Source organism: Nycticebus coucang, chromosome 11 (assembly GCF_027406575.1).
Source record: "Nycticebus coucang isolate mNycCou1 chromosome 11, mNycCou1.pri, whole genome shotgun sequence".
NCBI lineage: Eukaryota > Metazoa > Chordata > Mammalia > Primates > Lorisidae > Nycticebus > Nycticebus coucang.
In genome coordinates, this window is record NC_069790.1 from 4,574,888 (window position 1) to 4,600,749 (window position 25,862).

Sequence of the window (25,862 nt, forward strand, 5' to 3'; positions counted from 1 at the left end):
TATTAGGAAGGTTGAGAACCACTACCCTAGAGGCCGTATTAGTTTTCAGTCCCACCTGCAGTGCATGAGTGTTCCCTTCTCTCTGCATCTACCTGCACCAGCATCTGTTGCGTTGGGACTCTGCCATGTGGCCATTCTCACTGGGGTTACACCAGCAGCAGTCAACCTGAGAATCAATCCAAGATACAGTACCCTTCACTACAGTGTCAAAGAAAATTAAATACTTTGGAATATATTTAAGAAAGGATGTGAAGGATCTCTAGAGAGACAACTACGAAACACTGAGAAAAGAAATAAAAGAGGATGTTACAGGTGGAAGAACATGCCGTGCTTGTGGCTGGGAAAAATCAACGTTGTTAAAATGTCTTCTACTACCCAAAGCAAAGTACAGATTTAATGCAATCCCCATGAAAATACCAATGTCATACTTTGAAGATCTTGAAAAAAAAAGCTCTATGTTTCATACGGATCCAGAAAAAAACCCCAGTACCCAACCCAATTCTACAAAACAAGAACAAATCTGGAGGTATCACTTTACCAGACTTCAGTTTATACTATAGGTCTGTAGTGATCAAAATAGTGTGTTATTGGCAGAAAAATAGAGATACAGATCTAGGGAACAGAACAGAGAATCTAGAGATGAAACTAGCCTCACATCACCATCTGATCTTTGACAAAGCAAACGAAAGCATACACAGGGAAAAATAATCCCTTATCAATAAATGGTGCTATGAGAACTGGTTAGCCACATGTGAAAGATTCTAAAAAGTAACTCATGGTAGATAAAAGATTTAAATCTGAGCTCAAAACTATACAAACCCTAGAAGAAAGTGTAGGGAAAACCCTTAAACTTACCAGCCTGGGAAAGAATTTATGAAGACCTTACTGCCCTTTGCAGCCGTAACAAAAATAAATCTATGTAAATGGGATCTGATCAAGTTATTGTGCATTTTTAAATTTCTTTCCTCAAAGTTTTATGATTTTAAGGGTGCAAATCTTTAATCTTGGTTAAGTTTATTTCTAAGCATTTTGTTATTTTTAATGCTCTTGTAAATTAGATTATGTTCCTAATTTCCTTTTTAGATTATTCATTGTTAGTATATAAAAACATTACTGATTTCTTGGTATTGATTTTGTGTCCTCCAGCTTTGCTGAATTTTTGTATCAGTTCTACCAGTTTTGCGTGTGTGTAATCTTTAGGGTCATGTCATATGCAAAAGCAGTAATTTTACTTCTTTTTTTTTTTGTGTGTGTGTGGTTTTTTGGCCGGAGCTGGGTTTGAACCCGCCACCTCCGGCATATGGGGATACCTCATATATATATTTTTTCCTTGTCTAATTGTTATGGCTAAGACTTCCAGTTTTATCTTGAATAGAAGTGGTAAGATATAGCATCATTATCTTATTTCTGATCTTAGAGGGAAAACTCAGTTTTTCACTATTGAGTATAATGTTAGCTGTGTGATTTTATGTAGTACATGTGGGTTTTGTTTTGGTGAGACAATTTCCTTCTATTTCTAGTTTATTGAGTGTTTTATTTATCATAAAATGGTGTTTAATTTTGTCAGATGCTTTTTCGGCAGCAGTTGAGACAATGATGTGGTTTTTGTCTTCACTGTGGTATGTTACATTGATTGATTTTTGTATATTGAAGTATCTTTACGTTCCTGGAACAAATCCCACTTAGTCTTGTTGTATAATCCTTTTGTTGTATTGTTGAATTCTGTTTGCTAGTATTTGGTTGAAGAGTCTCATATCAGTGTTCATCAGGGATACTGGTCTGCAATTTTCTTGTAGTATGTTTCTTGTTTCGTTATTAGGGACCTGCTGGCATTGTAAAATGAGTTTAGAAGTCTTCCCTCCTCATCAGTGTTTAAGGAAGAGTTTGAGAAGAATTTGTATGAGTTCTCTAAATTTTTGGTAGAATTCTTCATTAAAGCCATCTGGTTGTGGACTTTCCTTTGTTGGGAGGTTTTTGATTCAATTTCCTTGCAAGTTATGTCTTTTCACTTTCGTAACTTCTTTATGACTCTGTCTTGGTAGGACGTATGTTTATGGACATTTATCCATTTCCTCTAGGTTTTCCAATTTGTTGATGCATACTTATTGATGTATTCTCTTATGATCCTTTTACTGTTTATGTCATCAGTTGTAATGTCTCCTCTTTTGTTCTGATTTTTGTTATTTGAATGTCCTCTCATTTTTTCTTAGTCTAGGTAACGATTTGTCAATTTTGCTGATTTAAAAAAAAAAAAAAAAAACCTTTTTCTTTCTATTTTTTATTTTATTTTTGCTCTAATCTTTCTACTAGATTTGGTGTAGTTTGTTCTTCTTTATTTCCTGGAGGCGTAAAATTAGGTTTCTGATGAGATCTTTCTTCACTGTTAACGTAGGTGTTTATCATTACAAATATCTTCTTAGAATTGCTTTTGCCATATCCCATTAGCTTTGGTATGTTAGGATTTTATTTTCATTTGTCTGAGGATATTCTCTAACTTCCTTTGTGATTTTTTTGAACTGTTAGTTGTTCAAGAATATGTTATTTAGGCTGGGTGCCCGTAGCTTAATGCACCAGGGGTGATGAGTTTGAGCCTGGCCTGGGCCTACTAAACAAAAAAAGAATATGTTGTTTAATTTCTATGTATCTGTGACTTTTCCAGTTTTCCTTTTTACTATTGACTTCTAGTTTCATCTTATTATTGTCAGAAAAGACACGCAGTATGATTTCAGGCTTTTTAATTTTGTAAAGACTTATTTTGTGGCCTGAAATGTGTTCTTTCCTGGAAAACATACTGTCTAACACGTATTTATGTATATAGTAGGGACAGAGAAAGCTGCAGATGTGTCTGGGTCCCACAGTGCTGTTCAAGTCCTGGGGGGCTTACTGATCGTGTCTCACTTTGTCCATTATTAAAAGTGGGGTGTTGTAATAGCCTGCTCTGTTTCTGCCTCTTTCTACTTGAAATGTTGTCAGTGTTTGCTGTGTTTGAGCACTCGTTTGCTATACTTGAGTACTCTGCTGATAGGTGCAAACATAAGGTGAACGGACCTTTTATCATACAGTGTCCTTCTTTGTCTTATGTAGTTTTTGACCCAAAGTCTGTTTTATCTATAATTATGGCCATATTCACTCTCTTTCATTTACTATTTTCATGAAGTATCTTTTTTCAAACTTTCATTGTAAGTCTGTTTATGTCCTTGCATCTAAAATGAGTGTCTTATAGTGTATAGTTATTATCTTAGTTTTTTTATTCATTTAAGCCAGTCTGTATCTTTTGATTGGAAACTTTAATCCATTTATATGTAAAGGACTCACTCTTGTATTTTGTTGGTCTCGGTATGTCTTGTAGTTTTGTTCTTTTATTCTTTTGCCGCCCTATTTTGTATTTTGCTGACTTTCATAGTTATGTACTTTGATTTCTTTCCCTCTCTCTCTTTCCCTTCTCTCCCCTCCCCTCCCCTCTCCTCTTCTCTGTTCACCTCCCCTCTTCTCTCCCTCTCCCCTTCTCTTCCCTCCCTTCCCCTCTCCTCTCTTTTCCTTTCTCTCCTACTCTCCTTTCCTTCCCTTTCCCACTTTCTTCCCCTTCTCTCTCCCTTTCCCTCCTTTCCCCTCCCCCCTTTTTTAAATGGACACAGAGTCTCACTTAGGCCACCACAGTACCCTGTCACCTGAGCTAGAGTACTGTGGTGGCATCATAGCCCACAGCAACTTTTTTTGAGCAACTTATACACCTGGGCCCAAGCAATCCTCCTGTCTCAGCATCCTAAATAGTTGGAACTATAGGCACCTACAAGAACAACCTGCTAATTTTTCTATTTTTAGTAGAGACAGGATTTCACTCTTGCTCAGGCTGGTCTTCTAAGATGATCAAGGGATCCTCCTGCCGTGGCCTCCCAGACTGTGAGAATTACAGGCATGAGCCACCATGCCTGGCCTACCTTTCTCACTTATCTTTTATGCATCACCTGTAGGTTATTTTCTTTGTGCTTACCATAGGGATTATTTAAAAGTAGTTATAAAAAGCTATTTTAAATGGATAAATTTTTGTTTGTTTGTTTTGTAGAGATAGGGTCTCACTGTACCGCCCTTGGGTAGAGTGCCGTGGCGCCACACGGCTCACAGCAACCTCTAACTCTTGGGCTCACGCGATTCTCTTGCCTCAGCCTCCCTAGCAGCTGGGACTACAGGTGCCCGCCACAACGCCTGGCTATTTTTGTGTTGCAGTTTGGCCGGGGCTGGGTTTGAACCTGACACCCTCGGCATATGGGGCCGGTGCCCTACTCACTGAGCCATAACATACAACTGCCTATTCCCTTGCACTCACCCCAGTGCTTTGTTATTGATGTTACAAATTGCTTCTTTTTACATTTTGTATTCATTAACATAATTATATACTTATGGTAATTTTTATACTATAATCTTTTAAATTCTATACCAGAATTCTGAATTCTATTCAGAATTAAAACGCACTTTGATTACAGTATTACAGGATTCTGCATTTGTATGTATAGTTACTCTAACAGAGGTTTATATTCACATTTTCATGTTGCTAAATAGCATCCCTTCATTTCAACTTGGAGGACTCTCTTTACCAATCCTTACGATAACAGGTCTACTGATGGTTGAACTTTTATCTGGCATGATCTTTATTTCCTATTCATTAAAAAATATTTTGCCAAAAGTAAAAATCAATCAATCAATAAATAAATATTTTAAATTTACAAATAGGGATTGAATATATTTATTCAGTACAATGTGATGTTTTGATCTGTGTATACATTATGGAAATAATCAAGCTAGTTAACATATCTGTCACCTCACCATTGTATCTTTTTTGTGTATGTGATAAGAATGGTAAAAATCTATTCTTTCGGCAATTTTGGAATGCATAATACTATGCAGTACTCTATTAATGATAGTATGAACTGTGATCATCATGTGATGATGCTATATGCAGTAAAATTTATTCCTGTAGGCTGACTGACGCTTGGCACCCTTTGACGGCTTTCCTTGTCCCTCCTCCTACCCACTCCCCCCAGCTTCTGGTAATCGACTTTCTACACTGTGTATGAGATCAGCTGTTTCAGATTCTACGTATCAATGAGGTCTTTTTGTGCCTAACTTATTTCACTTAGCATAAAGTTTTTCAGTTACAGCTATGTTGTCTAAAATGATAGAATTTCCTTTTTAAAAGGCTATATAGTATTCATACCAAATTTGTGTTTAGCTGTTTATTGTTGATTGACATTTAGGGTAATTCTATATCTTGGTGATTATGAATAATGCTGAAATGAACATAGGCAGGCAGATATCTATTTGACATGCTGATTTCAATTCTTTTGTATAATATCCAGAAATGAGGATTGCTGAATCATATGGTAGTTAAACATTTAGATTTTTGAGGAACAGCCAAGCTGTTTTCCAAAATGGCTATACTAATAACCATTTCTATTTTCTCTGCCATTTCCTCCACGTTCTCATCAACACTTGTTATCATTCATCTCTTTGATAGCAGCATGATAACAAATGTGAGACGATATCTCCTTGTGCTTTAATTTTCATTTGCAAGATAATTTGAAATACTGAGTATATTTTCATGAATCTATTAGCCATTTGTATCTTTTTTGAAATGTCTGTTACTTTGCTATTTTTAATCAATTTATTTGTTTTTTTGCTGTTGAGCTGTTCCAGTTTCTTATGTATTTTTGATATAGTTTGTATTGTGTTTTCTCCCAATCCATGGTTTGTCTCTTTACTCTGTTGTTTTCTGTGCAGAACCTATTTAGTTTGGTACAATTGTATTTGTGCATTTTTTTCTTTTGTAAATTTTATTAGGCAGGTGAAAGAGCTGTATACTAAAATCTATAAATTGATAGATTTATTGATAAATTGATAAAAGAAAAAAGTTGATAAAAGAAATTGAAGAAGGCACAAAAATTTGAAAAGATATCCCATGTTCATGGATTGGAAGACTTAATATTGTTATTAAGTCCATACGATACAAAGTCATCTACAAAATCAATGCAATACTTACCAAACTTTCACTGTCATTTTTCACAGAAATAGAAAAACAATTCCTTAAATTAAACCAGAAAAGACTCCAAATAGCCATAGCAATCTTGAACAAAAAGAACAAAGCTGAAGGCCTCACACCCATGCTTTCAAAATACAGTAGAGCCTCTGTAAGTTGACTACCCAAGGGATTTTAACAAACTGGTCAACATATGGAGGTGGTCAACCTAAGGAACTAGGTCTCTTGTATTGATACGAAAATGTGGTGCCATGTCCAGTCTATGAAAATTAGTTAAATTTAAGGAGGTAGTCAGTGTAGGGACATGATCAACTATGGAGGCTCTGCCATATATCATAAAGTTGTTAATGGTAAACATAACATAGTACTGTTATAAAAAAAGAAACATTTATCAATTAACAGTATAGAAAGCCCAGACATGAACTCAGGTACTTATAGTCAGTTGATTTTCAACAATGGTGCCAAGAAGACACAGTGGGGAAAGGAGAGTCTCTTTCATAAAAGGTCTTGGGAAAGCTGGATATTCATGCAGATGAATGAAATTGGAGCCTTATCTCACAACATATACAAAAATTTACTTAAATGGTATAAAATGTAAATGTAAGGCCTAAAACTATCTACTAGAAGAAAAGATAGTGCAAGTGCTTCATGACATTGGTCTAGTGGGTGATACTTATATAAATCTCCTTCACTTTTAAAGGATAGCTTTGCTAGATTAGTATTCTTTGTTGACAAGGCTTTTTGTCACTTTGAATATATCATCTCACCTACTTTTGACCTGCAAAATTTCTACTGAGAAATCTGCTGGTAATTTTATAAGACTCTTTTATACACAGTATGTCAATTTGATATACTCTCTTTGATTTTTGACAATTTCATTATAATGAGCCTTGGTATGATCCTATTTGGGTTCATTTTAGTTAGAAGTCATCAAAGTTCTTGATTTTGTTTGTGTATTTCCTTCCTCCAGTTTGGGTTGTCAGCTATTATTTCTTCGTTTCAACTGTCTGCCCCTTTCTATCTCTCTCTTCTTCTTCTGAGGCTCCCATAATGCATAGTGTTGATTCCCATAGTATTGTCCAGTAAGTCCCTTAGGCCCTGCTCACCGTTTCCCATTCTTTTAAAAAAATATTCCTTTACACAGTAATTTCCATTAATCTGTCTTTGACTTAATATTGATTCCTTCTATTGCTTGACCAAGTCTTCTATTGAACTGAACCCCTCTAGTGAATTTTTAAATTCAGTTACTTTATTCTTGAGATCCAGAATTTCTGTTTGATTCCTTTTTTTTATGTTTTCTATTTCTTTGTCGATGTTATCATGCCTAGTTCTGATTTTGTTTAGTTGTCTGTGTATTTTCTTGCATTGCATTACAGTTCTTTAAGATAATTATTTTTATTTATTTATTTATTTTTTTTTGTAGAGACAGAGTGTCACTTGATGCCCTTCGGGTAGAGTGCCATGGCATCACACAGCTCACAGCAACTTCCAACTCCTGGGCTTAAGCGATTCTCTTGCCTCAGCCTCCCGAGTAGCTGGGACGACAGGAGCCCGCCACCATGCCCAGCTATTTTTTGGTTGCAGTTCAGCCGGGGCCGGGTTTGAACCCGCCACCCTCGGTATGTGGGGCCGGCGCCTTACCGACTGAGCCACAGGCGCCGCCCAAGATAATTATTTTTAATTCTTTTCTGGTCACAGATTTCCATTTCATTTAATTCCTTGCCAAAGATTTCTTTTGTTCCTTTAGTTGAGCCAAGTTTCCCTGTTTCTTTGTGTACCCTGTCATATTTTTTTTAACTATAAGTTGTATGTTTATAAAAACAGTCACCTCTTCCTTCCTTGATAGACTGGCTTCTTAAAGTGTAGGACAACATTCTTCAGCCATCAGTTAGCCCAGCTGCTGATTCTTGGGGCCTCCCAAATATTTTCTTATGATGCATCTTCTCTGGGTTTGTTGGTGTAATTTCCAATTAGAAAAATTTGTTGATTTCTTGTTCAGGAACTTGTAATCTCTTGTTTCCTTTTGTTTTTCGATGGTACTGCAGATGTTTTGGCATTGCGGCCAGCCTCTGAACTTGTTTTGTTCTCCACAGCCCCAGACATCCAAAGTGTGTACGTTCTCCTGAGTGTACTGAGCTGTGCTGGTGTGCTTTCTTCTGAATGCACCCAGCTTGGCTGATCTTTGTCTATGGCATTGCCAGATGTTTTGTGTTACAACCAGCTTCTGAGACCTTTTTTTTCCGTGGTCCCAAAGCATTCAAAGTGTGCTACTTCCCAACAAGTGCTCTCAGTCAATAAAAACAGAAACCAGTCCCTCAGGTAGCCCCCCTGTAAAGCTGGAATTTGATATATATTCATCTTCTCTTTCCTTCCCAAGGGAGAATCCATGCATTTTTATTTTTAGGTATTTTTATTCTTGACCATGTTGACCTGTACTAGCTCAGGGGAAGGGCTGTCACCATTGAAGTGGAATGACTTTTCTTACCCATTTCAATGTTCTTGGCTTTAAGCTTGCTTAGAGTACTGCAACTTGTCTCTAGCATTCTTGTGAATGCTTTCTGGACTATAAATTGTGAAGTTGGTGCCTTCATGGACAGATGAAGTCTGGGGCTTCCTATTCTGCCATCTTGCTGATGTCACTCCCCCATGACAAGGACTCTTAAAATGGGGAGAGAAATTTTAGGATCTGGCATCTTCACTCTAGATTTTACATTTTCTTTACCTGAGGAATTATAATAAATGGATTTATTGGAAATTCAAAGAGGAAAAAAATTAGTGAAGGAAAAAATGTGGAGAAAAGGTAAAATTGTAGAGAAATTAAATTTGTAAAAGGCAAAACCAAACAATCTTAATATTTGACTAAACACAAATGGGGTTAATTTAGTTAATTGTGGCTCATCAGTACAATGGAGTACTAGGCAGCCATTAAAAATGTATATGAAATTTTGCTGAGAGGGAGGGTAGACCTTAATGTTCTCACCACAAAAAAGGAAAAAGAGAAAATGGTAACTGTGTAAATTGGTGGATATTTTAGTTAACTTAATTGGGGTGATTATTTCACAGTGTATGCATACTACATAATCAGTTGTACACCATCTGTAATATATATTTTTCCGTATATACACAGTGTTTTCTTGTCAGTCATTCCTAATAATGGTGAAAGAAACATAGGAAAATGTGGCTAGTAAACAAATTTATGTTTCTCCTTTGGAACCTCACTAACATAAAATGTTAGTCTACCGTGACAAAGAGAAGGGAAGGAGCAGCAGTGGGAGGTGATGAGTGTTGTCAGCAGACACTGTGGGGACTAGGGTGCATTTTCATTGTGGTAAACAATGAAGTTGAAACCTGGCTGCTGGGTGGGAGAGGCCCTTTAGATCAGACCCTATAATGTATAGGAATTTGGGTACATGTTCCTGTGCATAACAGAGCATGAGATGAGCTGATGACAAAGGGCTAGCTGAAACTTTACATGTGAAACAGCAAGACCGCGAGATCCCCCCTGTCCGCCACACCGAGTATCTGCATTACTGACCCAGGAGTGGTGGAACCAAGATCTCAGATCCCAGCACATCAGGCACAACCAAGTCTGCACCAACACAGGGATAGTGAAAACTCAGATGTTGCGTGACACTAGGGAGTCTCATGCTCCCTAGACTCTGAGAGACTAGCTTTCACCTTCAGGCACAAGGCTGCTGGTTCCCCTATGTACAGGGTGCTGACTTAAGAGTAAGTCCTGCAGATGCGGGTACTTGGGGAACCCTAGAGAGCTAGCCAGATTCCTGCCCAGACTCCTGTAGGGAATCTCACAAGTGTGTGGTGTGTGAACAGAACCTATCTACAGAAACACACAAGATTATGAACTATCAGCCAAGGATTGCTGGAAATGTGAGGAAAGGTCACATTGAGAGAGGGGGGTGTAGGGAGAAGGGTCTTGGAGGAAAATACCATGCATATTGCTGAAGAAAGTGAAAATGAAAACATTTTTTAAGAAAGATACACATAATAGCTTCAGTGAGGAAAGAAAAGATATCGTATCCAGGAAACAAGACTACGAGCTATGTTAAAAATATAAGAAAGGGCCCTTGGAAATTAAAAGAACAATAACACATTTTAAAATTAATATGAGTTTTACAGTGAAGCGAAGAAAATTTCCAAGAAAGAGGGAACAAAATGAGGCAAGAGTATTCAAGTAAAATTAGCCAATTTATTTAGAATGCCTGAGTGCAACTAATTGAAGTCTCAGAGAAAGTAAACAGAGGAAATAAAAAGTTGAAAGAAATAGCACTAGAAAATTCTGCAGAATTGAAGCTTATGCAGACAAGGGATGAAAAGAGCCCCATGCCAGGGTCACCATCACAGCATTTCAGGGCAGGAAGGCGTAAAAAAGGCTTCTCCAAGCAGATCCCATGGAGAGTCCATCCCTGTAGTATGTGTGGGGGGGGAGGGGTGGGGGGGAGATGGCTCAACATTTTGAAGGACACTTATTTCCATCCTAGGTTTCTGCCGCATCCATACTGCCTGTTCAGTGTAAGACAATTTAACAATTCTTAGAATTTCGAGGTTTCAAAATCTCCCTCATTACACATAAGTTGTCTCAGAAAGCTTCTGGAGACAGTCTACCACGGAAATGAGGGAGTGAATTTAGTGAAACAGGATCTAGGGAACAAAGGATCAGAACTGACTAGTGGAAAAGAGAATTTACCAGAAATTCAGCAAAGATAAATGTTAGAAATCCAATCATCCAATTATCAAGTTCAGGGAAAACAAAGAGGCAATCTAAAAAGAAAGTGTAATTATCATACATATTATGCATCTCAGCAGGAGAAAATTTCTGCTCAAGAATTTTTCATAATTATAATGTATATTATGACTATGTATAACTAAATAGCACATGTTAATTTAACGAAATCTATTGCTGTAATGTTTGGGAAAACGGAGAGGAAAAGTGTGTTTGTGTGTGTATCCCAACTAAATCCTTATCTTCTGGAGTAGAAAACGTGGAAAAATCCAGAAAGAGTAAACTTATTATTTAGAAAAATGGAGTAAATTCCAAAAGAAGAAAAGAGTTTGCAGTGGTCCTTGCTGGAGTGGTGGTGGTGGGCAGGTAGTGGCTGGTTTTGAAGAAAAGCCTTGTGGGACTATTTGACTTTACATTATGTCCGCGTTTAACATAAAATATGTTACAGAATTTTAAAGGTATAGGAAGTGGTTATAATACACTGTAGCCAACAGAAAGAAAAAATTGCTTTTAAAAGAAAAAATAAAGACTAGAAAAATACAGTGCATGCCAGTGGTTAAAAGTTTACTCTTAGCACTATTAAAATGATTATTTTCTTCCTTTCACATATATATTTTAAACTTATATATTTTAAAGTTTTGCAGTAATATGTACTACTGATAAAAATTAAAAGGAGACTACACACACACACACACACACACGTATGAAGTACCACATCTGGTCCAGGAAAAGAAGCGTCTTTCCTGGGGCTGTGTGTTCAGTTCTGGTACACATGGTGCCAAGACTGACAAGAAACAAAAGAGCCCCAAGGTCAGAACCTGAAGAAACAAGTGGTGATGTTGGTAGGCGCCATCCCCAAGGTGTGCCCTGCAAAGATCAGGGGGGCCGCGGCCTGGAGGCACAGGGCTTGTCTGTGAGCTCCTGGAGGGCAGGAGCAGGCCATGGGCCTCTTTTCCTCCCTTTGCACGTCCTGTAGATAATTCAGAGCTCTTTAAATGAATTGTAATCACTGAGAGTGGACAAGTAAAAATTTTGACTGTAAAGAGGAAAAGAGGAGAATTGTGCAGTTCTTCAAAGAACTGGAATCAGGGTATTTAGTCATACAAACATACCAGATTTCATCTTCAGCAAACAGACTTAACTGGTATTGACAGGCTGTGAATTTTAGAAGCTATGAATTTTTCACCGTTTATAATCTTGGAGCAGGAGCTGGATTTCTGCTCTGGACGGGAGATGGATGTGCCATGTGTTGACCTAGCATCCCAGACACTGAGGAACCCTGTTGCAGCTCTGGACACAGGGTGCTTGTTCAGTCTGTGCACACTTAGCTAGTCTTGTCCTCTCCGCTGCAGAGCAGGGGTGAGGGTGAGCTGCTCCCATCCTGTCTTCCTTGGTGTGATCACAAATCATGGCAGCCCATGCTTTTCCAGAGGAGTGGTTCCCTTCTACCTTTAATTAAAAGCCAAGGGATCTTGTCCTCAGTGGTACAGGGAGATTTACTGACTCTCCAGACTCACCTGGAGTCCCTAAGATATAGAGGTCCTGTCCATCTCGGAGTCTCGGGAGTGTCTGCAAGCATCAGGGGGCTATGTCAGGACCTCATTTGGGAAATACTGCAGGTCCTCACCTCTCTGCCTCCCTTGGACCAGAGGACCAGCCTCCAGAGGACCAGCCTCTCACTGCACCGTCTGCCACTGAGCTCACTGCCCATGTGTGTGCCACCCCCAGCACGTCCCTAATGCTGCCTGTCTTCCCTTTGCACTCTCTAGGTCTGTCTGGGGTCACAGGTTGATTTACAGAAGAAGAAGCGGCGGGCTCCTGCTCCCCCTTCACCGCAGCCACTGTCACCACAGCCACCTCCACCAAGTCCCCTGGTGCCCAGCCGCCTGGAGGACAAGGAGGAGCACAGGAAGAGCGCAGTGGGTGAGTGTGGCACGGCTGTCCTCATGCTGGGGGCTGGCTCGGGCCTGGAATGTCGGCCCTGCTATTAACTCTTGGAGTGGTCTTGTCCATAATGGCATTAACACAGAATCTATTAATGCTAAAGAAAGAAAGTCTGGAAATAAATGGACATCACGTGAGCACTGCAAGGATGGAATGGTGGGGGAATGGATAATGGCTAAAGAAGCTGTGGGGAGAAGCCACCAGGGAGAGGGAGTGAGTGAGCGTGAGTGTGTGGTACACGTCTCTGATGGGAAAAGGTCTCAGGATGCCATCCAGGGAAGTCGCTTTGAAAGACATCTGGCAAGGGAATGACAGTGCAGGGCCCGTGCGATTCACGATGAGTTGACATCAGTTCAGTTTTGACTGTCGTGTTTGAAATTGCCCTCCACTTGTATACCTGGTATGTATTTAGCAAAGACACTGATAGTCATTGAGATGAAGAGAACCAGACAGCGGGAAGAGAATGGACCCATAATACTCTAAGCAGAAAGAGACCTGTTAGCACATTCTGCCCCACCCCTGTGTGATAGGCGACATGGACAGAGACTGAATGATGAGGTCCCAGGCCCACAAGCTGAGGATGGTTACTGTTACTTTAAAATCATTCAGTGTTAGCGTTTCACATAAGTTGGAATAGAAATGTCTCGCAGAGGTTTTGGAAGGTGGCAGCCTAGGATCCGCACCCTCAGGAGCCTGACACCCCCGAATGCTGTGCATCAGCGTGTGCTGAAGCCACCAGAGTAGCATGCACAGTGCCCCCTAATCACTTAGCAGCCTCTCGTTTTGCCTTTGACCTAATGTGTATTGCCCCAGGAGGGAAAATACTCCCAAGGATAAGCAGTTGAATTGTCAGTATCTAAAACTTTAATAAGAATTATTTGGCTGTTTGTCAGCACTTTCCCCCCTAGTCAATACATCACTTTGAATGTCTTAGCATTTCACAGCCTGGTAATCAATTACCCTAAGGAACAATAACCTATATTGCATGGCAGTTCACCATCTTTGCCAAAGGAAAATGCTATCCAATTTAAAGAAAACATTTTCAGTGGATCATTAAAATAAACCCAGTTTTCTCTGTTTCATGAAGAGACCCCCACTCCCTCTTCTAGGCTCTCCCTGTGCTTTTTAAAGGGGCAGAAACCCTTAGTTGACATTCTAAGCACCCACTTAAGTGGCTGTATGGATGTGGTTAAGTCATGCCAACCTTCAGGCTGGACCACCCACTTCAACCCAGGGCAGGACCTCTGATTTGGCCCTAGAGGACTTTCCTCAGGCTTGGTGTGTTTGGAGAACCCCGCCTGGATACGTAGGGTCAACTGGAGCCCAACAGGTGGCAGTGGAGATTGGGGTGGATCTTTTAAAAGTGAAACTGTAGGAATAATTGCCTCACCAAGAAACATGAGCAGAGGCACGAATAATAATAATTCACTACAAGTGAATTATTTTGGGGAGCAGGGCATGGAGGTCTTGGTGGCAATTTCACGTCAGAGTGCGTCTGTCAGAAATCCTCATGTGTTAAAAGTGCACAAATAGCTCCACAGTAGAATTTCTTACTGAAGTCTAAGCCCTAGGTTCAAAACAAAAGGAGAAGAATGTAGCCCCTTCCCTCAACGAAATGCTGAGTGACTTTTCTATTTAGACATTAACTATACAAAGGAAAGTTTATCTTATAACTTGCACTAAAATAGTATCATAGTTAGTTGGATTTAGGTATCAACCTAAATTTCTTGATAAACAAAAATATGCCTAAGAGTGGCGAAGCCGTCCTTCCTGAATGCCTGCTCCCAGGGGGCTTCTGTGTGACACCACTTCTGTGGTGACAGCCAAGCCCATGCTGATTCTGGCTTCTTTGCCCTTGGAGGAAATAAATGATGCTTTGATACAGGAAATACTGTTTTTCCACATCTAGAGAATAACCAAGAGAAGGAATGAATGGATATATATCTTGATGAAAAAATGGTAGCTCAGTATTTTTATTAATAATCTGGCAAAGGGCATGAAACATGAAATCTATTAATTATTAGAACTGTAAAGCTTGAAGAAAGTGTGTAAGGAATAATGGTAATCATGAGTTATGACACTAATGATTCGTGTCATTTATTACATTATAATTGACTTTCAAAAAATTTATGAGCATAGGAAAGCTGTTTCTATTATACAATAGTCAGTGCATCCCAGCGTGTGGACAGAGGGGAAAGGTTCCTACCTGCTTGAGAGAGGACCTGCAGCTAGGCATAGACCCAGAGCTTTCCTTAGTTCAGAGCACTCTCCAGTGTAAACTCTTTTTTTTTTTTTTTTTTTTTTTGTAGAGACAGAGTCTCACTTTATGGCTCTCGGTAGAGTGCCGTGGCCTCACACAGCTCACAGCAACCTCCAACTCCTTGGCTTAGGCGATTCTCCTGCCTCAGCCTCCCAAGTAGCTGGGACTACAGGCGCCCACCACAACGCCCGGCTATTTTTTTGTTGCAGTTTGGCCGGGGCTGGGTTTGAACCCTCCACCCTCGGCATATGGGGCCGGCGCCCTGCTCACTGAGCCACAGGCACTGCCCCTCCAGCGTAAACTCTTAAACTATAGCCCTGAACAACCAAAAAGGTTGAAGGTACAAATGGGCTGAAGGGAGGTGAGCTAACTCCATTGTTGATCCATCCACAGTAGGTCAGTGGATATAGAAAGGCAGGAAGAGTATGCTAAGAGACAAAACTGTGAGCCTGAGGAAGACCAGCAGGAGTAAAAGGAGCTTCTTTTAACTCCACAAAGCTATTCAGGGACCTTTTAAGAACAGTTTTCAGGTTGGGCGCAGTAGCTCATGCCTATAATCCCGATACTCTGGAAGGCCAAGGCGGGTGGACCCCCTGAGCTCAGCAGTTTGAGACTAGCCTCAGCAAGAACTGGTCTCACTAAAAACAAAACAAAACAAAAAAAAAAAAACTACCCAGTCGTGGTGACAGGTACATGTAGCTCCAGCTACTTAGAAGGCTGAGGTAAGAGGATTGCTTAAGCCCAGGAGTTCAAGGTGGCTGTGAGCTATGATGTCATTGCACTCTACCCAGGGCAACAGAGAGTCTGTCTCAAAGCAAAAAAAAAGAATAGTTTTCAAGCCCAGAATGTATGTAGGTGTGTCTTCCAGAAACAAATTGCAGCCAAGCAGGTATTTACAAACTGGGTGGTGACAGGACACATGTATGTGCAGTGTCCACGCGTGAGTGTGGTTGGGTGTGCTTGGCGCCAGGTAAGCAGGTGAGGTTGGAGTAGGTGCTGGGCAAGATTGGATGTGGCGCAGGGTGTGGCTGGAGTGGTGCTGGGCGTGGCCTGTGGTATTGGGAATGGCTGGAGTTGGTGCCCAGTGAGGTTGGGTTTGGAGCCCAGGAGAAGTGGCGTGTGCCCTCCATGGGAAGACAGGAGACCTGTTGGCTTAACCTTCTGAAGTGACTCCCTGTTGGTCCCGTGTAGGTGGTGGACGGCAGGTGCCACAGAAGCCTCCCAGAGGCGCCGCTCGTGGCCCCCCTCAGTTGGTGCTGCCCCCGCCCCCACCCTGCCCTCCTCCTGACACAGACACGGGTGAGGCCGAGCCTCTCAGCTTTCCTGGGGAAGGTGCTGATCCCAAGGCCTCAGACCTGAGACGCAGACGTACGTGCCTCTCGTTTCCACTCCAACTGTGTGTTGCCCGTTCCTGTCTCTGTCACTGATGGTGCAGGGCTGGGTTTCCAGACTTTCCATTCTTGGCTTTGTGTGTTTGTGCCTTTCTTTCTCAGCTTGCTTTTTCCACGCTGGCTGCAGTGTGTCTGATTGCACAGAGGATGCACTCTGAACGACTCCACCAGCTAATTGTTCTTATCTGTAGTGGTGCTGCACCTGAAGTCGGGCCTTGAGGGTGGAGGCGGTCAGCTTGGAGCTGTTCCTCACCTTAGAACTAAGTCGGGAATGTCCATGGAGTAGCAGCTGTCCAGCCCGGCAGCACGCAGGTTTTGCCCGTAGCTCTCCCAGGCAGGCTGCGAGGTGCTGTGCTCATGGCTGGGAAGACTCCATTTGTATGTGAGCCTTTGAACCATATGGCCGGTGGCCAGGCATTGGGACTGCTACTCTGCAGAGAGGGATACTGAGGCACGGGAAGTGGGGAAACAGCTTGATTTGAGTGTACCACTAGCCAGAATTAAAGTTCTGTTTAGTTTCTATCTGTTGGCATTCCCTGTGTGAGATGGGGCTGTCCTAGCTGTTTCCTGGGGGGTCAGTGGACCCCAGTAAGCACCATACGGAGCATTCCCACCTCCAGCAGCTGGCAGTTCCTTATATTTAGCTGTGTATTCCCATGGCAAAGTGCACACGCCAGGCCTGAGCTTGCTTGGCCCCCTTCAATGTGTCTCCACTATGCAGTGACACCACATGAGTGTGGCCCTGCAGTGTCACTCTGCACTCAGTCCAGGGCCCTGCTGGTACCCACAGGAGTGTGCTCAGCTCTCTGGGTGGAGGTGCAGACTTTCTGCCGCTGGACCACTTTACCTTTTTCTGTCTTCCATGCAAATGATGACTGGCTGCCCGCCAGCTCTGGTAAAGGAGGTAATTAACCCTTAGATTACTTCTTGATTTTTCTCTCAGTGAAATAATCACGATTCATTTTATCTTTCTGAAGAAATACTTCTTTTCTATCCTTAAAACATACATTTCATCATCTTGCATTAGACATGCGTCTGAATGCAAATGAATTTTGATGGGGTGTTCAAAACTTAAGAGTCAATGCTTATCAGAAAGATGAAGGCTATGGCCGCAGCCCAGGTGGTTTTGGAGCTGTGTCATCTCCAAGGAGATGGGGTTTAAGCCCCACACACTGAGGCCATCAGCTTTGGTGAGCACTCCAGCTGCTGTCATTTCCCACAGAAGCTCCTCTCTAGGGAGAGGTGAGGGAGAAAGCGCCTAGTGGAAGTGGTGAAGCTGCGTAAAGCCCTGGCACGCAGGGAACAGAGGCCCCAGGACCAGTGGCTTTGTGGCAGCCTGTGTGGAACAGAGGAGCCAGGTGAAAGGCCCTCTGTACCTCCCACACCTGACTTCATGCAGAGCCCAAGACCTCGCCTCCAGCCCTGGCCTACTTGTGTTCCAGGATCTCACTGTCCAGGAGCAGTGCTGGCTGGTTGACTGCAAATGAGGTGTGGCAGGGGTGCTCCCCGAGGCCTTGGTCAGGCGGAGACGTCACTCGTCCTCCTGGGTCTGCATGGTGCTGGGAGAGCATTTCCCACGCTGCCCTCAGGCTTCCCGTAGAGTCCAGGTGGAGAGGAAGCAAAGCCGCAGGTGGAAGGCCAGACTCACTTTCTTCTGGCCTGTGGCTCCTTTACCCCCTGTGCCTTTTGCAGCTCTCCCTGCCATCCCCTATGACTCCCTCTGCCCTCAGTAGCATAATTCACCCTTATGCCCTCTCTCGGCCTCGGGCTGCCGTCAAGATTGCGAAGCAGTCAGGTTAGAAGCAGGGAGGCCCTGGGAGGTGTCAGACAGCCTCCCTCTCAGAAGTGGCCTGGAGCCCTGCAGGCCTAAGGCTCAGCACATGCCCCCGTCCCAGCTTCCTGCCCTTCTTTCCCACTACATGGGGTCCATGCATCCAGCTCAGAGATTTTTTTTTTACCTTATTAGCTGAATTGGTCTGCCTGTTGTTTACAGCTGGAGAAACTAGGATCATCCCTCCTAGCACACAGAGTGCAGCTCACCTTCAGGATCGGAAACACGTGAAGGAAAATGGATCCCTTCTTTTCATTGGCTTACATTTTTACATACATGTGTTGTTGAATCTCAGGGCTCCTGTGCCCTCCTCCAGGGAGGCGTAGGTTGTCGGTGCGTGAGTGCTGGGTGGCGTGTATGTCCCCTGACATAGCCTTCTCCCTTCTCTTGGTCAAACTCCTGGCTCTTTTTGGCTGTGTGGAAGTTCAGTAGAAGCAATTTTGCCTGCTGCAAGCTCTTGCATATCTCCCCCTGAGTTCAATTTTAAAATTGTGTTCCTTGAACAAGAAATGCTGGTTTATGGTGGGAACTTACCTTCCACCTACCAGGGCCAGGTTGGTGTAGCTGGTATCTCACAGAAGGTCTCATGCGGCCCACACCCAGCTGGGTGGGTCAGGCACCGTCATCATGGGGACAGTGAGACGGAGGCCTCACCCCTACGGGCAGTCCAATGGGTAGTCTGGAGTTGGGGACTTTGCTTCGTCAGCCACCCTGTACTTTTCTCCAGCCATGCCAAAGGCCCCTGCGGCTGTGTTTGGCTTTGACGCATCACCGTGGTCTGTAGAGCAGATGCTGTATTCCACTTAGACTGCTAAAAAGGATAAAATAGACTTTCTTGAAAACCAGTAAGCACAGCTAACCTTCAGAACATAAAACAATTCAAAAAGCTAATGAATAGCAGATTTGCATTCAGATGTGAGGACGTGATGAGGAGACACAATAGGCCTCTACAGCTCCAGCCTGGATTCCCATCACTCCGACTCTGGGCCCTCCTGCCCCAGCCCTTCTCTTGCACCCCCCACCTGCACTCTGTAGGACTCTGCTCCAGTCCCAGTCCTGCTGGCTCGGCCGGCATCCCGGTGCAGCTGCCAGTCTCCCTGTAAGGCCAGCCTCCAGCAAGTGGCCTGAGAACTGAGGACCAGGACACAGCCCCCACTCCCATCTTAATGCTGAAACTGTCATTGTTGCTTGGCACATGGTATGAAGACCACACTGACCCGAAACAACGGCAAAATGGAAAAGATTGTATGCTCCGCTCAGTGCCACACGCTCCTGGGGCTCGTGACGTCTTTGTGAACAAATGTGTGGTTTGTAGCCAGGAGTTTCTGAGAGTAGTCTAACCATCCACTCATGTGTATTTGGTTCTATGAGGTCCTGTACACAGCCGGTTTCCCATTCACCCTCTGGGAGGCCCAGCTCAAGCCACAGGCCCACAGGGGTCCCCTGTGCACACCCCACTGCTGTCTCAGGAGCCTGTCTCCAGCAGGCCCTCCTCCCCCTGCAGTGTGACTGTCTCCCTGGGTGTTATCTTTTCCTTTCCTCACCACATTATATTACATGCACTGTGATGTGCCCGCCTCCGCCAGTCTAAGCTGCTCACAGGCTGTAAAGATCTTATTCATGTTAGGATCAATCCTTCACAGTGGGGCCTGGCCTATTAAATGTACTCAATAAAGAAATGCACCAGGGTATATCTTACTGCAGGTATCACATTACAGTGGAACACACCATTCTGTTTAGCTTCGTCAAACTGTGACGTGTGCGAGGCTAAAGGACATCTAGTAGCCACACTTCCAGTATGTCCTTAGGATGCCTGAAAAGATCCAGCCCTCAGAGACCTATTGTTCTTTTATTTGGGAAAGACGTGAAGATCTTGGGAATTCGGCAACCGAGCCTTTGCTTCCTTCTTCCTGAGTGGTTTCCTAATCTGGTCTGTAGGGTAGGATGTGCTTGGTGTGTGTGTGTGGGGGGGGCACCTCTAATGTGTCCCAGTGTCCCCACCTCTGGCATTCACGTCCTCATGTAGCCCGGTCCCTTGAGCATGGACAGATGTAGCCACCCATGTTTAATGAATAAAATATGGCAGAAGTGGTGGGATGCCACTTCTCACTTCCAAGACTAGAAAGAAAAAGTAGAAAAAGACCATGGCTTCCATTGTGGCCCCTCTCTCACACTTTTCACTCTGAAGAAAGCCAGCTGCTTTCTATAGGAGATAGAGCTGATCACAAGGCCAGCAACTAAGGAGGAACTCCAGCCAACAGCCGGTGAGATGCTGAGGCCCTTCATCCACTGGCTGTGAGTGTGGCCTCCTGCTATCAGCCACCCCAGTGAAGCTGGAAGCTGATCCCCCCCCAAGTGGAGCCTACAGGTGAGACCATAGCCCTGACCAGCCCCTGAAGCACGGCCTTGTAAAGGACCTCGTTTTGGAGGCATCTAGCTAGGCTGTGTCCGGATTCTAGACCTACAAAATGTGGAATATCAAAAGCTTTATGTTTTAAGCCTCGGAGTTTTAGGGTAATTTATTATGCAGAGAGAGAAAACTAATACAAGTTGCAAGTAAGAGAAAGCTATCTCAAACCCACCTCAATAGCTGGGAACAGGACTCCCAGTGTCGCACGGACTTTGTGTTAATTTAGTCTGAAGCCTAACGCTGTCGTAGGCTCTTGGTTCTTTCCATCTTTTCTCTATGTCTGTCATCTTGGGGTTTGACTTCCTGTCAGGCTGGTAGCAAGGAGTCTGGCTATTCTGTGCATCACATCCAGACAGTGGAACTTTCAGCAGAGGAAGAGAGAACAACTCTTCTAATAGTTTTGTAGGAGAAAGGAAACCTTTCCTAGAAACCCCACTGAAGAGTTTCATTGGTGACAGTTGAGCAATACACAGGCCCTGTCTCTGGCAAGAATGAAGCACCTTCTGTGAGCGAGGTGTGTCCCACAGATAGGGCCCGTGTGCCCTGAGCTGCATGCACATCACTGGTCTGTGCTGGAGTCCTATTAGCTGGGGATGTGCAGTGGCCAGCAGTGTCCACTGCATCTGGTTGCAGCCTTCAGCATGGTAGTCATCTGGAGGCCAGAAGACGTGTTACAAGTAGGTGCAGAGAGGGGATGGTGTGCCAGTGTTGAAGATCAAGTGGCTGGCTCAGCTTAACGGCAGCGCAGGCCTAGCTACCTCAGGCCTGGCCTATCCGTCTCATTCTCTTCTCCTTTGCAGAGCAGAGCAGCTATTAGAAACACTCCTAGGGTTAGAATATGCCCATATAGTGTCCGGGCACTGAAAGGTCTGGTTTCCCAATATTGTTGGTATTAAGAGCAAAAGAGTAGCAGAGCAGTGCTGGTAAAACTGTGTTCACCATAAAAATCTTAACAATCTGGAATTGTCACTTAAAATTACTCCCTGTGTAGAAAGCGTAATTTTGTGTCTTCCAGCGTGAGTTTGCAGTACACAAAATGCAACCTTCTGAAACCCATCTCGGGCCAACGCTAAGCTCTGTGTGGCCAGAGAAGAAGGACTTGCTCTCTGCCATCACCTGAGTAGAACCGAGAGTCCTGTGGCCTGATGCGCGCTGTCCGCTTCTTCCCGCCGTCACAGTCAGGTCAGCTGCAGAGTCTGAGCTGATCCATGCTTAGGGTGTGTGTGGGTGAAGAGTGACGAAACTGTGTCACTTCTCACAGCCTCAAGTCACAACAGCCATTGCCAGGCAGGCTTTGGCATGTATTTGAGTTTTTCTAGCAAATTGTAAAAGCAGTGGAAAGAAAAATGGCTTTCTTCTCTGTGTTCTTCAAACGTTTCGTATCTTAGGAATAAGCTTTCCTGTTAGGCTCACAGCTCTGCTCACGTGTGTGGTGCGCTGTGTGCACGTCTGAACCAGGGTGCTGGGGCATGTGTGCATTTCCCCATAACCCTGTAACCTCAGAGCTCGGCTCACGTGTGTGGTGTGCTGTGTGCACGTCTGAACAAGGGTGTTGGGGCACGTGTGCATTTCCCCGTAACCCTGTAACTTCCTGTAACTGTCTAACCAGATTGCTCTCTGCTGACATTTTGATTTTAGCTGAAACTGTATTGGGAATCCTAGTGTTGGAGCCTATCCCATTAGTTGTGTTGAATTGTTTATTTACAAGATTTGCAGTACTGCTTATAAGTGGGCTACTGATAATTTGTTAAGTATATATTTTAACTAGAAGACCCTGGAGATATAAAGATCAGTGCATATGGAGCTCAAATCGTGGACCCTCAATTTGCTTTATATTTTTTAAATTAAAATATTCAATGACTATCATTTTCTAACATAGTTTCCTACTCCAGGCTTGAACAAATAAATCTTTTGGGGGGTGGGGTTATATGTAAAATAATTGGCAAAAGATTGTAAAGGCATAAAGGGAAGACAGCTCATGTTCTCCTGTTCTAAGCACCACCAGTGACAGCTGTCATTTTATTTCTAGCTGATTGATTTTAAACTTATGAACCAAGTGTCCCATTCTAAAAAATGTGAAGGATATTCTAAAATAGAGAAATAAAATGGGAGGAATGAGCTATCCATTTTGAACTAGAAGTTATTATTTGAGTTTGATCAATGCAGAGTTAATAATAATTCACTCAGTGAATTATTGGCAACTGAAAAGCCAAGAACCTAACCATGTTAGGGGAACGGCTGAAAATATTTGGTGCTGTAATTCGGTCCCTACCTTCAGGGGCCAGATGTTCACTCATATGCTGCCTGAGCAGAGAGCTCAGAAGATAGCAGAGGAACACAGCTAAAGCCCCTGAGGTTGGACCAGTCCTCTGTAGAATCATCTAATGCCTGCTCTAAAATTAAACCCAACTAAATACTTTCCCTGTTTCAAAACAGAGCAGTTAGTTCTCAAGCTTGTGACACACACAGACTCCTGTGAGTCCTGTTTGTCGTGGGAAGCACCCACGACACCCTACAGGGGTGTGGAGCTCAGAGCAAGGCCAGGGTAGCATTGCTGCCCTTGGCTGGGGCTTATTTGCCCCTCCACTTCTGCAGCCGGAGAGCCAGCCTCCCAGCTGCTCCCACTGCCATGGGAGCAGGCAGGGTTCAGGAAAACAGGAAGCGGATCACAAGCACATGGGCCTTTGTATAAAATGGAAGGAAACTGTTGACTATGGGAGCGGAGTCTGTCCTTATGCAAAAGTACACTAGAAAAAGTGGAGCAGAACTTTTAGCCTAAATATATCTTGAAAACAATGAAATTTACCCACTATGAACTAAAGACTGGATGCTACTTAGAAGTAAAACAGTGTCATACTCTGCCTACAAATAGCACTTTTAAAAAACTTATGAACTTACTTCTTTTTGCTAATTATTTATGAGCCTTTTATTTTACAAGGTACTATGTCCTTGACTTGAAAGAATAGAATAACTTAGTGACAACTCGATGGACCAGGACTACACTATGCCATCTCATAAAAGCAGATTGCTAAAATTTTAGGAATTATGAAAACCAATTCCTAAGCAGAACCATTATTAAAAAGTGTATTATACGGGTATCCATAAAGTTTGTGTGCCATTGAAATTAGCCCACTATTTTAAGTTGCACATGCTTTATGGTCACCCTGTATAAGCTTATAATTAAATAATATTAAAAACAAAGGCAACAAAACCTCCTGCCTAAAAACCTCCCACTTCCTGATTACTATTCCTGTGTTCTTCAAACTAGTAACGTACATTGGATGTGTACGATTTACCTCCTGTGCAACAGTGGAGAGGCCGTGTGGCAGTTTGCTGCTCCTGCTGCACGTCCCTGCACGTCCCTGCCGGGCAGCACAGGTAGAGGCTGACGTCAGCAGTGAGAGTCAGCCATGCGGGAAGGATTTACACCAGGGAAAGTGGCAAAGGTTACAAGTCAGGCCTTGGTTTATTAATTGTCTGGATGTAAGATGGTGATTGGGCAATGTTAATAATGCAGACTAAATGTTAAGACATGTCATATCTGTAGCTAGTTCTTTGTGAATAGCACAGAAGATTAAATTGTTCCTCCATTTTTCAGAAGCCATTGTCAGTTCAGCAGAGTCATTCATGTACCTGACAAATGAGTAAAATTCCAACACACGTCTTCCTGACTTCATTTTCATCTTACTGTTTAACATTAAAATGTTCATACACATTTGTGTAGAAACAGTGCTTATTTGTCAATGATAATAATAGGCCAGTTACAAATGAAAAAATCTGGCAAACGTTAAGGAAACATTCTGTGAGAATTGGTTACATAGGATTTACAAAAAATGGTATTTTATATTGTATTTTTACTTACAAATTTTGTGCTACCCATCCTTTACATCCTTAAAACTGATTATATCTATTTATACCTTTTTCCTGCAGAGAGCAGGTTACTGACCGTTTACCAGCATAGCACTGCAGAGGAGTAACAGGCATGCCTAGGGATACTGAACAGAATGGAATTACTTACTGAAGAAAACTGAGGACCAATTTCTTTGGTTTTTGCAAGTCCGTGCTGAGGTACCAGACACCCAGCCACAGCTGGCGTCTCCGCCTTGTGAAGCTTGAAGTCAGGTTAGATGTGAAAACCATTTTTAAGAACTTCTTTCTGGGTTCATGCACATTTAAATTCTTCCCAGAAACAAAGCATGGACATCTTCAGATTTCAAGAATCATTCAAAATTTTCATTAAATAGTATTACTTTACCAGTTAAAAAGTAAATATGAATCCTGAGCCAAGCCTTCCCTCACTGATGGTCATCTTTGTAAACTGTCTGTCTTCAGGGCTTTTTCTGTGATTCTGTGAATTCAGGCACCGCCCTTCTTAGTCCCTATCCCTCCAGGCTTTCAGGGATGTCAAGCTACTTCCCGGTAGTGTCCCCTTATGCCACGGGTCAGTCTCTCATTAGAGCAAGCAGAAGGACTCAGGAGGGCTTTGCGCCTTGACAACAGAGTTTCTCTTTGCTGGCTCTGCTTCGTAAATCAGTCTCCTGAGCGTAGGTGGGATCCCCGCCCAGTATCACACTGTCAGGGTGGCTGGACTGCCTGAAATTGAGGGTATCACAGGCTATATTGACTTCTTCCCCAGAGTTCTACAGGAGACTTAGAACTCTTTTTGAAAGGGTTAAGAAGTGGCTTTTGCCTACCAGCTATTTAGCATCTCTGCTTATAGAACTTCAGAACTTTAGAACAAATGCAAATAATTATTGGCAACTTGAAAGCCCAGCAGTGAGAAAGTGGTGTTTATGAAATAGTTCTTACGGGACACAGCATCATATCTGCTGGTTCAATAGACACTTTTAGCAACTGACATAGGAAACGACTGAAAGGAACCAGAAGCAACAGTGATGTGATTTGGCCAGCAGATTGCTCACTACGCAGCGTTAAATCTCCAGGGTCTTCACGATGAGTAAGAATGGTGGACGTTTATTTCTCCAAGGTTTGCTTTCACATCTCACCATTTATTCCCCCCACAGTGTGCTGCACCTCGTTCCCTAGTAAGGCCAAGCGCTTCTGACGGACGGCCTCTTCCTGACCTCTGGCCTCTCCTGTGTCTTCTTCTGTCCTGGCTGTGGTTTTCCTGTCATTCCTCCACCGTTCAGGATAAAAGGGCTCATTTGTACACCCATGATTTACTTTCTTTAGAATTTACACACAAATGCATAAATAACAGAGATTTGTTTGACTTGGGTTTACATTTTGTTTT

General features: G+C 43.0%; 1 protein-coding gene across 10 annotated transcripts in view; it reads left to right on the forward strand.

The window, feature by feature from the left end:
* Nucleotides 1-25,862, forward strand: part of COBL (cordon-bleu WH2 repeat protein) — a 288,304-nt gene that overhangs the window by 199,505 nt on the left and 62,937 nt on the right. For 9 of the 10 annotated variants that reach the window (XM_053609595.1, XM_053609596.1, XM_053609587.1 and 6 more), the window contains 2 exons: nt 12,542-12,695; nt 16,168-16,344. In XM_053609595.1, the coding sequence (XP_053465570.1) occupies nt 12,542-12,695; nt 16,168-16,344 (331 nt within the window). The remainder of the gene's footprint in view (nt 1-12,541; nt 12,696-16,167; nt 16,345-25,862) is intronic. The other variant, XM_053609597.1, reaches the window with a different exon arrangement.